Below are 11,253 nucleotides of genomic sequence, written 5' to 3'. Positions count from 1 at the left end.
TGACTGAAATAAAGAGGAAAATCTCGGCGTGTTTGTCTCAGTTTAATGTTTCATGTTGGCATCGTCAGATAAAAACGTCCGCCGACGTTAACAGACACACAAACGTTTGTTTACATGAGATCCAATAAATACGAGGAGTTACAGTGGTGGACTGTGGAGGTCAGAGGTCACCTCTGAGCAAAGACGCTTCAGTGACAAAATAATAAAATGTTCAAACTGATTCGGAATAAAATCACAAAAAGGCACAACATGTAAAAACAGTAAGTTAGATCAGAAGCAGCAAAATAAATCATTTATTTTAATTATATTTATTATAAATTTACATATTTTTACTCTTCAAATATTCAGTTTATTCTTTATTGTCCTAGTTAAATCATCTACAAACTCATTTATTGCATGCAGCCCAGAGTTAAAACGCCTGATCATCATCAGCATCGAGAATTATTCATTTCAACTTGCAATTAATTTCTAAGGCTCATAAATATACATACACCCTGTATAATATTTGGTTTCAGGTCTCAGAGCCTCGAACGATAATTTTACTGACATAAGAAAATAATTTAGCTTGAATTTTCTGAAGTTTTATTCCAGAACCAGAATAAAGTTGAACTGGCTGGACAGAGTGAGGATGAGGAGGAGGATGAAGAAACTCGAAGCACGACAGAGCCAAGAAAAAAATAACTACCAGAAAAAAGTCGGAATAAAAGTCGTACGACAAAAAGTGAGAATAAAATGGTAAAATGAGAATAAAGTCAAAATTAAAAGATTATTTTGAGCATCTGAACTTTGAACTGAGTTCATTGGAGGAAAGAATCAAATCTGGATGTTTATCGAACTTTTGCTTCATGAAACTTTCCTCTAGTCATTTTATGACTTTATTCTCCTAATACAGGGGTGGCCAAGTCCAGTCCTCGAGAGCCACCATCCTGCAAGTTTTAGAAGTATCCTTACTCCAACAGACCGGGATCAGCTCTACAGAGGCCTGATAACGAGCCAGTCATTTGATTCAGGTGTGTTGAAGCAGGGATGCATCTGAAACTTGCAGGATGGCGGCTCTCGAGGACTGGACTTGGCCACCCCTGTCCTAATAAAAAAATGAAATCTCAGTTTGACCCGAATACTCTGGATGAATAAAACGACTGGAGCCCAGAACCTAAACAACAAGTCCATCTGCCCGGTTCAGGACGTTTCCATAGCAACGTGGAGCATCATGGGTATTCTGAGGATCTTGTCCTGAATCTAAAAGGTTCGGTTCAGCAGCGACTTCAGGTTTGGTTCTGAAACTTTTCCCTCAGGTTTTTCACGATGCTCTTCTGACCGCTCTGCCCGGAGTCGGGTCGGGTTCTCTGCGTCTCGTCCCGCTCTGAAGGCGGCGCCGTCTTGGCCGCGTCCCTCAGCCTGTAGTCGTCGGACTCCTGGTAGGCGCGGCAGCGGTCGATGACGGCCAGGATGGAGATCTTCTCCCGGCTGGTCGGCGAGCGGATCTGGACGTATCCGTCATCCTCTGCCGGCTCCCCGTTTCTGGGTTCTGGAAGCTTCTCCATGATGATGATCTTGTGTTCGGGGTCGTCTGTGAGCGGCGCCTCGGCGGCGATGTAGTAACCGGGGTCGGCGGGGCCGGCGGCCCGCCGGATCCGCTGCAGGTCGCCCAGCTGCTGCAGGCTGAGCCGCGGGTCCAGAGAGTTGGCCCTGTGCAGCCGTTTGGATCGCTCGTCCCGCGCCGCGGCCCGCCCGCTGCGGGGTCGGCCTGACGACGCGCCGTCGTCATGGAGATGGCCGGGCGAACCGCTGGAGTGCCTCCTGAGGCCGACGTCCAACATGCGGTCCGGGATGGTGCTGCTGCGGCTCATGGGCCGGTTCTGGTTCCGGCCGCCGCCGCTGGAGTATCTGGAGCGGAGTTCCCGCACGTCAGGCCAGCTGAAGCCCTCGGTGGGGGGCGGCGGGCTGAGAGGGGCGTGGCCTGGAGCGCCACCGCCCAGGTTCTGGACCAGGTCCACTGGGCTCAGCGGCAGAGACTTGGACTGGACCTTAGGACCCAGAGGCAGAGTCAGGCTGGGCTTCCCTGCAGAGAACAGACCGAAACCAGAGTTTAGAGGACAGAACCGACCAAAACCATCAAAAACAGCCCAGTTACTCTCAGCTGCAAAACGGGAAAAACAGGAGAACATCTGTGGTCTATGCCAGCGGGGCCCAAAGTGGGTCCTGGAGGCCCGGCGTCCTGCACGTTTTAGTTCTGTCCCTGGTGGTAGTAACAACCTTTCAGCTCGTCAACGTTCCTCTTAGGCCTCTAACGAGCCACCATTTGATCCAGGTGCGTCAAACCAGGGAGAGAACCAACACATGCAGGATGCCGGGCCTCCAGGACCCACTTTGGACCCACTGGTCCATACAAAACCTGTTCAGGGAGTCCTGTCTCTTTAAATCCAGCTGTTGCTGGCCCCGCCCCCCCCCACTCAATGTTTATACTCACATGGCTGCAAAAAGAAGCCATGTGAAAGCCTGCTTTGAAAAGCAGAAGTGGAGGCTCCTGCACAACCAGCTGGAATACAGCAAGAGGTTTCTAGATGGTAAGTCAACAACAAAACACTTTGCATTTTCCAGCAGCCATTGTACAGCGGGGAAACCAGCTGACCAAACACAATGGAGCTGTTGCTAGGTAACGGGCTGAGCTTTGCTGGGGTTGCTAGGTAATGGTGGACACCAAATGTGACTTTATCTGGAGGTTGTTCCAGCAGCTCATGGACTCTGGACAGATCGTCCAAGATGGCTCCCCCAGACCCTGTGTCATACCCTGACTCACCAGCAGAGGGAGCTGATGAATGGATTAGAGCTACACGGCGTACCTGAACCTTCCTTCTCCTCCACAACACAAGCCAGAGTCTTCCTGTTGAACGGGCCGGCAGGACTCCGCTGTCGGACCACCGGACTGGAGGATCTGATCCGCTGGCTGTAGCGACGAGCCAGAAGACGGACTTTGCTCTCGGCTCGGTCCACCTCGTCCGTTTGCTCCGTCTCCCCCGCGGGTTTGTCGCTGCCGGCCTCGGCCCTCAGCTGCGCCACCCGGGGCACCGTGGCTCGCAGTGTCACCGTCTCTTCCCCGAAGCTTCTGGAGGTGCTGGTCTGACTTCTGGCCCGGCTGAGTGCGGTTCTGGTCTTTGGCAGGGAGGGACTGAAGGAGTCCTCCGTGACGGCGCTGAGGTCGGAGTTTCCCAGGTCGGGGTCGCAGCTCTTGGTCCGGGTTAAGCTGCTGACGCCGGCGGAGATGGAGGGCTTCACAGTCTCTCTGGATCGACTGGATTCCCTGTCTTCACTTTGGGACCTGGAGATCTGTCGCTCCATCGCCTGCCAGATCTTAATCATCTCTGATGAAGGTCTGAACTCTTCCTCTGACAGATCATCAGCTGTCGGCCGGAACCCGTGCGGTTCTTCACTGTCGCTGCTCAACATATCGGACTTCAACAAGTCCAAAGACTGACTGGAGACCAAGCGGTCCTTAGTCTCAGCCGGTTGAATGGAGAGAGGATCCAGATCCTGGGCTGAAGCAGGAGGATTGGACTGGGCCGTCTCTGCTCTGGGGATGCTGTTGAAGCGGCTGACGGAGCTCCGGACCAGGCCTGATGGGATGTAGGTCAGGCTCTCCCGGCGCCGCAGGCCGAACGAGGCGTCCTGGTTCTCGGCGTTCTCGTAGTAGCTCTTGATTTTCCCGATGAGCAGCTGGTCCTGCTTCGACAGGGTGGAGTCCCGCCTCCGCCGAACGCTGCGGTCCGGCTCGAAGAGGCTGTCGTCTCTGGGGGACAGCAGACTGAGGTCCGGTCCGCAGAACGCCTCGGGCGGATCGGAGGAGTTGCTGTTGAGGCGCAGCGGGCGGTCGGCCGACTCGGACCGCAGGCTGAGCATGCTGCCGGTCCTGCTGGGTAAATGAGGGGACGGACAGCCGAGGGAGCGGGCGTCGTCCTGGGCCAGGCTGCCTCTCTTGATGCTGGTGAAGTGCTGAGCGATGGCGCTGGCCTTGTCCAGCACCGAGGACGGCAGAATACTGGGAGAACTGGACTCGTCATCCGCCGCCTCCCTCTCGTCCTCATCTGAGGACTCGGCGCTGCTCAGGGTCTTGGAGTCGGAATCAAATGTGGCAGAAGACGGTGGCTCAGCGGGCTCTGGATCTTCATCAGGCTGCAGGTCTTCAGACATCTGAGGAACCTCAGGGACTGCAGAAGGATCCGGACCAGCAGACGGTTCTGGTTCAGAGTCTTCTGGTTTCTCCAACGGTTTCTCTTGAAGCAACGCGTCTGCAGACTGAAAAGAAAAAGATATGGGTCAAAACATGAGGAACGTACCGGGCTCTCAGTTTATCGATGGTTGTGGTGTTTAAAGGCTGATGATTCGAGTCCCTGAGATTCTGATGTTACTGAGTCTTTGTGCCAAGTTGATCTGAACAGTTAGAGTCGTTTAGTTAAGGAAAGTTCCTGAACAGTTCCTGGACAGTTCCTGAACAGCTCCTGAACAGTTCCTGGACAGTTCCTGGACAGTTCCTCCTGGACAGTTCCTCCTGAACAGTTCCTGAACAGCTCCTGAACAGTTCCTGGACAGTTCCTGAAAAGTTTCAGAACAGTTCCTGAACAGGTCCTGAACAGTTCCTGGACAGTTCCTGAACAGTTCCTGAACAGTTCCTGAAAGCTGCTGTTTACCTGCTCAGGTGTCGGTTCAGGTCCGATCAGCTCGTCTTCAGAGAGCTGACCGTTTTCTTTGGTTGCGGCGTTGCAACTTTTCTCCGCCTCCTGCAAATAAAAACATATTAAACTCTGCAGAAGCCATGAAACTCATTTTAAACGGATGGAAATAAATATCTGACTGTTTGGAGGATGAAGCAGCACAGCAGCTTTTGCAAAACACGCCAGAGAAATAAATGCATAAAAAAAGGAATAAGCAGCAAACACAGAATGCAAACCTTCAGCCCTGAGGAACTCCAGAAGAGCAAAACAAGTCCAAGTTCAGTCTCAAGTGTCAAAGTTCAGCTGACGGTTCTGGTTCCACTGGCTGATTATTTCACTGACATGGGAAACCGTAATCAGTGAAACAATCAGCCAGTGGAACTGGGACTTTTCCATCAATACGAAGGAATTACTGACTGAAACTCCTACATGTCGCTGGGAAGTTACTTACAAGTTAGTTTTGTGTTATTTTAAGTGAACTGAGATATTCGGACTTGAAACGAGACTAAAATAGTTGGTAGGGTTTTGTGTTTCTGCAGTGTGAGCAGCAGCAGCTGGTTTTGCAGCTGGAGTTATGGCGGCCGTCCGTTCAGACGGAGCTGCAGCGGGCGCAGGCAGCAGGAAGCAGGAAGCCTCACCGTCCCCGCAGAGGAAAGGAAGGCCTGGACGGTGTGTTGCCAGCAGGAGATGGCAGCCAGCACGGAGCTGGCAAAGTCCTCTACCTGCTCGTCCTCCAGGAGGAAGTCGTCCAGCCGGCCGGCCTCGTCCTCGCCGCCGTCCGGCTCGCCCAGGCTGCTGGAGCCCAGCGTGCTGCTGCTGATGGCGCCCTGCAGCGAGCGCCTGTCGCCCGCCAGCGCGTCCTCACTGACCGCATGCTGCAGGACGCCACACACTGCTCAACATGCTACAGTACATCTGCAACCACGGCTAGTTGCCCCCACAGAGCCAGGCTAACGGCTAGCAGGTCAGTTCCTTACCTCCAGAGGCGCTGAGGCGGCAGCAGGTCAGCGGACGATTTGATTGGTTGGAAACAGAAAGAACTGGTTAGAATCACAACATTCAGGCTAAAGCATTTAGCTGGTGTTACATCTGGAATATTTCTGGTTCTGAACCATGAAACAACTTTTACTGCAACAGTTAAATAACAGAGCAAATTCATTATGAGGTCAATTACACAAAATGTAACACCGCCCCCAAGAGGGCAAAGGTTGTAATTACACTCCTACCTGTGAGCTTCGGTCTTCAGGAAGTGATTCGTTCAGCTTTGTTGTTGTTGAGTTTTGCTAGACTTTAAAATACTTACAGCAGAACCACAGCAATGCATGCTGGGTACCGAACCACAGCAATGCATGCTGGGTACCGAACCACGGCAATGCATGCTGGGTACCGAACCACGGCAATGCACACAAATGTTGAACTTTGTTCAACTTGAAGTTTACAGTCTGTTAGAGCTTTAGAATGAATCCATAAAGATAAATTTAGAGGAAGCTAAATGTGTCCAGCTAGTAAAACGCTAAAGCACTAAATTAAGACTTGGCTCTGCTATTAGCACATTAGTGGAAGTGCAGCCTTCAATGCAGCCAATTCAATTAGTTTGAATTTATCCAGAAAAATGAGTTTAGAGGAAGTTAAGTGTGCTAAACTTTGTCACAGTTAAATATTACAAATAAAAGATGTTCATCGATGTGAAAGTCAACAGAAAACAGATTTTTACCTTTATTCCTCTTCAGCATCTGCTTGGTTGGTTCTGAAGGAGAAATGAAACAGATTCATGTTTTCAATGAGACAATCAGAAATGATGAATTATAAATATTGATGTGTTTAATACCCAGAGGGGATTCATAACTGTACTCAACTCAGAGCAGGAATACTTCAACATGTTAGTCAACTAAAGGTAAAAAGTATCCGTCCAAGAAATTACTCAAGTGAAAAAGTATTTGGTAAAACTTACTGAGCAACTGATCAAATTATCAATCGTGTAATATTTAATCATCAGATAGAGCAAAATATAAAGAGAAATTTTTGATATTTTCATTACAATAATTCATATAAGTAACAAAAAATAAAATCAGGTAAAAGAAAATTGATCTAAATCAGTTTCTTCCAATATGAAACTAACAGAAACTGCAGAGTCTGTCTGCTGGATTTTAAAACGTTTGTTTTTCATTCAGTGGGAAGAAAATCCAGAAATTCACTCAAGTAAAAGTAAAAGGTACTGCGTAGTAAAAATACTCCTAAAGGGAAATGGGTAACACTTTATTTGAAGGGGGGTGAATAAGACTGTCATGACACTGTCATAAACATGACATAACACCTATCATGAACATGAATAAGTCTTCATGAATATTTATGACTGTTGTCATAAAGCGTCATTTGGTAAATTATGACACTTTTAATACAAAGTTGACATTATTCAAAATGTCTTTGTTATGACAACTTGACATTAACCAAGAAATCATTACTGATATAAATTTGTTATAAAAGTATTACTGATTGTACTTTAAAAATGAGGTAACTTTATGTTATTAAAGGTAAAGTTTAAACAGTAATGATTTCTTGGTTAATGTCAAGTTGTCATAAAGACATTTTGAATAATGTCAACTTTGTATTAAAAGTGTCATAATTTACCGAATGACGCTTTATGACAACAGTCATAAATATTCATGAAGGCTTATTGATGTTCATGACAGGTGTTATGACATGTTTATGACAGTCTTATTCAACCCCCTTCAAATAAAGTGTTACCGGGAAATGTTTTCATACAAGTAACTGAGTAACTAACTACCCGACTGCCTGCGGCCCTGCCGAGCGTCTCGGGGAAACTCGTCCGTCACGGCCTTCTTCAGCCGCTCGGGGCTGTATCGGTACCGGGCCGGACCTGCAGAGAAGCACAGCGCCGTCAGAGCCAGAACGCCGCCTCCGGCTGGAGGACGAAGAGCAGCAGAGTCATCCTCACAGATGGAGTCCATCTCCAGAATGGCTTCCTTGGCCTGAAACACAAAGCAGGCAGCTGCTGGGACTCTGTGCTGGTCTTACTGGTCGTACTGGAGTCTGAGCCACTCACCTTCTGTGGGATGGCCGCCTGGTGGTTTTCCAGGATGATGCGTTTGATGTGATGAGCCCAAAGCTTCTTCTCTTCCACCGTCTTCGCCTGAAACACGAAGCGAGTGAAGAGAGACGGCTGACCGGAAATCTGTCCACGGATTCCCAGAACGATTTCAGAAACTGGCAGTTCTGAGGTGGAGAGGCTGGATCTCACAGCTGCGATGGATCTAATTTTCTACACTCAGACAGCGTTGAAATGATTAATCGTGATTAATCAGTTATTGAAATCGTCAACTATTCTAGAAATAACTGGAGTATTAAAACATGACATTTACTGAGAAAAACACAACAGTCAGAGCAGTAATTAAGACAAGAATGTACAAAAAATATAAACATTTTGCATTTAAGATGAAAAACCTTCTTTGTGTATGCAAGTTTTTGTTGTTCAACTAATCGAATAATTGATTATTAAAATAATCGCTAGCTGCAGCCCTGGAGACAGACTGCTTTATATCGGCTGGAAAGTAAACATTTGAGTAAAGATCACATCTGGACCAGGTCGCAGCTGAACAATTATTTTAGAAATTTAGAATTGAATCAATTATTTGGATGATTAATTTTATTTAAAAAATGACACATTGAGCAGATTTTTCATTTAACCAGCTAAACTGACTTCACAAGATCAGAAATACAAACGGAAATGTAAAACAATCCATTTAGTTTTTAATTAAAAAGCTCAGATTTCTTTTCGGAACCTGTTGACGCTAAAATGCCACTTCAGGACTTCTGGGCAGAACAGATTTACAGAAAATGTGTTTTTTCCATCTTAAATGCAAATTGTTTATACATTTTGTTCAGTTTTGGCTTCAGTGCTGGTCTGGCTGTGCTGTTTTCAGTAAACTGACTTTTTCAGAGTCTGTAAACTCCAGTTAATGATCAATCAATTTCTAATTTTGTTTATTATTATTTTAATAAATGATCACGATTAACCATTTCCATCCTGTCTGGGGTTCCTCAAGGCTCTGTTGTCGAGCAAAATTTGGCTTGGAAATATATTTAGGAAAGTTTACTGCAGGTAATCGAGTATTTCATGTCAGTTTCCACCATTTGTCTCTGTTTAAAATTTGCACTTGATGTTTAATTGTTGCTCTTTCTAAGGCATTCGTTGCTCCTCGCTCAGCCGGCGGCGGCTCACCTGCATGTTGTGAGTCTGTTTGAGGTGTTTGTAATGGCTGACGCTGAAGCTCAGCGAATCCTTGGCGCTCTCGATCAGCAGCAGCGTCGACGACTGGAGAAGCAGAGAAACGTAGACATGAGGACGAAGCCGGCGCTGCCGCCAGGGGCCCGTTGCCGTGGTAACTCACAGAGATGTGCGTCTTGTAGACGAAGTGCTCGCCGCGGCGCTTGGTGATGAGCAGCATGCGGTCGAACAGGAAGAGCGTGCGCTCGTGTCGGGCCCGGGGAACCTTGAAGGTTCCCTCCAGCACCAGTTCGCCGTACGTGGTGAGGTCCGGACCTTTCCAGTTCACCAGCAGAGACTGGACCTCCTGCAAGAGGTCAAGGGTCAGACCAAGGCTGCTGCTGTTAGCGCTTTAGCGTAACTGTGCTAATGCGCCGCTAATAATGTGGAAGGAATCAACTTTTACATGATGAGTTTCACTTTTTGAAATGAAATGTTGCAATAACTAGAATGAGTGATTTATTGATGCTGCTGCAGCCGCCGTGACCACGTTAGCGACCTGCAGCCGCACGGCGTGCTCGTGTTTCCTCTTCATGTCGTTGATGTACCAGGCCACCCAGGTCATGGTGTAGAGCGCCTCCTCCACCACATCGTAGCCGTCCTTCTGAGGGCCGAAGTGCTTCGCGATCTCCTGAACACCAGCAGCAAGACGGAGAAAATCAGGTGGAAAACATCCGTTTCTACGCTGACCATGGTTTTCTGTTCATACGTCAACGATTTCATGTCAGCTGTGAATTTATAACCAATGAACTCGATGTGCGCCTGTCCTGGAATTTAAACTCAGAGTTTAGGATCCAAACAGAAAACGGTTCAACATCTAAACCTTTACAGTTTTCTGAACATTTTCAGCAAATTTCTACAAGATATAAACAAAAATTCACTAGAAGTTTATTCTACACTGAATAAATATGGAACCTGGAAAAACTGTAGGGAAACAAAAACATGTCTGTATTCCATAATTTTCCAGGCCTTGAAAACTCTTAAATTAATTCCAGATTTTTCCAGACAAAGAGGAAATCCTTAGAAACACAGAACCAGAAGTATTAAAACCAAATTAATCATCATGTTCCACACAGGTGAGGAAGGTCAGCAGGTGAGGAAGGTCAGCAGGTGAGGAAGGTCAGCAGGTGAGGAAGGTCAGCAGGTGAGGAAGGTCAGCAGGTGAGGTACCTGGAGCAGCAGGTGGTACTTGAGGATCCTCTGGACGGGTTTGAGCAGGTAGGAGCCCAGAGGCAGCGAATGCTTCAGCGACGCCTGGCGGTCCCGGAAAAACTTGGCCACAGATTTATTGTTCATGCACTTCGTCAGCGCTTCCACCGACCTGCAACAGGTGAGGTTGGAACAGGTGAGTCAGGCTTTAAACATCAGGTTACTGCAACTGAGACTGCCACCTTGTGGTGTGGAGGTAGAAACAGAGAAAAGGTGAATTATGGGTAGATATGACTAGTAACGCAGCTAATGATTAGTTTAGTTATTGATTATTCTGTTGAATATTCTGAATATTATTCAATTATTCTGAAAACTGTTAATCACATTTCTGATAAATCAGATATTTTGACGATTAATTGATTATTCTGTTGATTAATCATCAAAGTTCGGTTAATCGTTTCGGGTAATGAATGGATGAACTGGAAGCTGTGAGCAGGAGGAACCACAGAGCTGCTCGGTTCAGGACTTACTCTGGGTAGCTGGTGCAGTACTGGGTGTAGATATCGAAGTCTTCACTCTGGAACAAACCAGACATCAGATGAAGACTTTCCTCTCAGCAGCAGAACCAGTCTCACCTCCATGTTGGGTTTTAACCGACCTTTGACACGAAGCAGCTGGCGATGGCGACGGGGTCGTTGTCGCATCGCTCCAGGTCCTGCAGCAGCTCGCTGTGAAACGGGGAAACGGCGTCTAGTTCGCTCATACTGAACGTGCTTCAGCTAGCTTCAATTAGCTTCAGATAGCTTCTGCTAGCTTCCGCTAGCTTCAGTTAGCTTCAGCCAGCTTCTGTTAGCTTCAGCCAGCTTCTGTTAGCTTCAGCCAGCTTCAATTAGCTTCAGATAGCTTCTGCTAGCTTCTGCTAGCTTCAGTTAGCTTCAGCCAGCTTCTGTTAGGCTCAGCCAGCTTCTGTTAGCTTCAGCCAGCTTCAATTAGCTTCAGATAGCTTCTGCTAGCTTCTGCTAGCTTCAGTTAGCTTCTGTTAGCTTCAGCCAGCTTCTGTTAGCTTCAGCCAGCTTCTGTTAGCTTCAGCCAGCTTCTGTTAGCTTCAGC

The 11,253-nt window shown here is 47.6% G+C and overlaps 1 protein-coding gene across 6 annotated transcripts in view; it reads right to left on the bottom strand.

The window, feature by feature from the left end:
- Window positions 1-1,082: 1,082 nt before the first annotated feature.
- LOC106961536 (pleckstrin homology domain-containing family G member 3) overlaps window positions 1,083-11,253 on the bottom strand; it is a 33,722-nt gene continuing 23,551 nt past the window's right edge. For 4 of the 6 annotated variants that reach the window (XM_015055326.1, XM_015055327.1, XM_015055328.1 and 1 more), the window contains 15 exons: window positions 10,802-10,871; window positions 10,674-10,720; window positions 10,165-10,315; window positions 9,494-9,625; window positions 9,119-9,301; window positions 8,950-9,042; window positions 7,774-7,860; window positions 7,666-7,699; window positions 7,495-7,587; window positions 6,424-6,456; window positions 5,687-5,697; window positions 5,348-5,584; window positions 4,686-4,775; window positions 2,844-4,293; window positions 1,083-2,062 (listed from right to left, as the gene is read on the bottom strand). In XM_015055326.1, coding sequence (XP_014910812.1) covers window positions 1,266-2,062; window positions 2,844-4,293; window positions 4,686-4,775; window positions 5,348-5,584; window positions 5,687-5,697; window positions 6,424-6,456; window positions 7,495-7,587; window positions 7,666-7,699; window positions 7,774-7,860; window positions 8,950-9,042; window positions 9,119-9,301; window positions 9,494-9,625; window positions 10,165-10,315; window positions 10,674-10,720; window positions 10,802-10,871 — 3,508 coding nt within the window. In that variant the 3' untranslated portion in view covers window positions 1,083-1,265. The remainder of the gene's footprint in view (window positions 2,063-2,843; window positions 4,294-4,685; window positions 4,776-5,347; window positions 5,585-5,686; window positions 5,698-6,423; window positions 6,457-7,494; window positions 7,588-7,665; window positions 7,700-7,773; window positions 7,861-8,949; window positions 9,043-9,118; window positions 9,302-9,493; window positions 9,626-10,164; window positions 10,316-10,673; window positions 10,721-10,801; window positions 10,872-11,253) is intronic. The other 2 variants (XM_015055325.1, XM_015055329.1) reach the window with 2 other exon arrangements.

Source organism: Poecilia latipinna, unplaced genomic scaffold (genome assembly GCF_001443285.1).
Source record: "Poecilia latipinna isolate Pla-1442-1.1 unplaced genomic scaffold, P_latipinna-1.0 Scaffold1310, whole genome shotgun sequence".
Classification (NCBI taxonomy): Eukaryota; Metazoa; Chordata; class Actinopteri; order Cyprinodontiformes; family Poeciliidae; genus Poecilia; species Poecilia latipinna.
The sequence above is the reverse complement of the archived record's forward strand: the minus strand, read 5'-3'. Positions and strand labels throughout refer to the sequence as shown.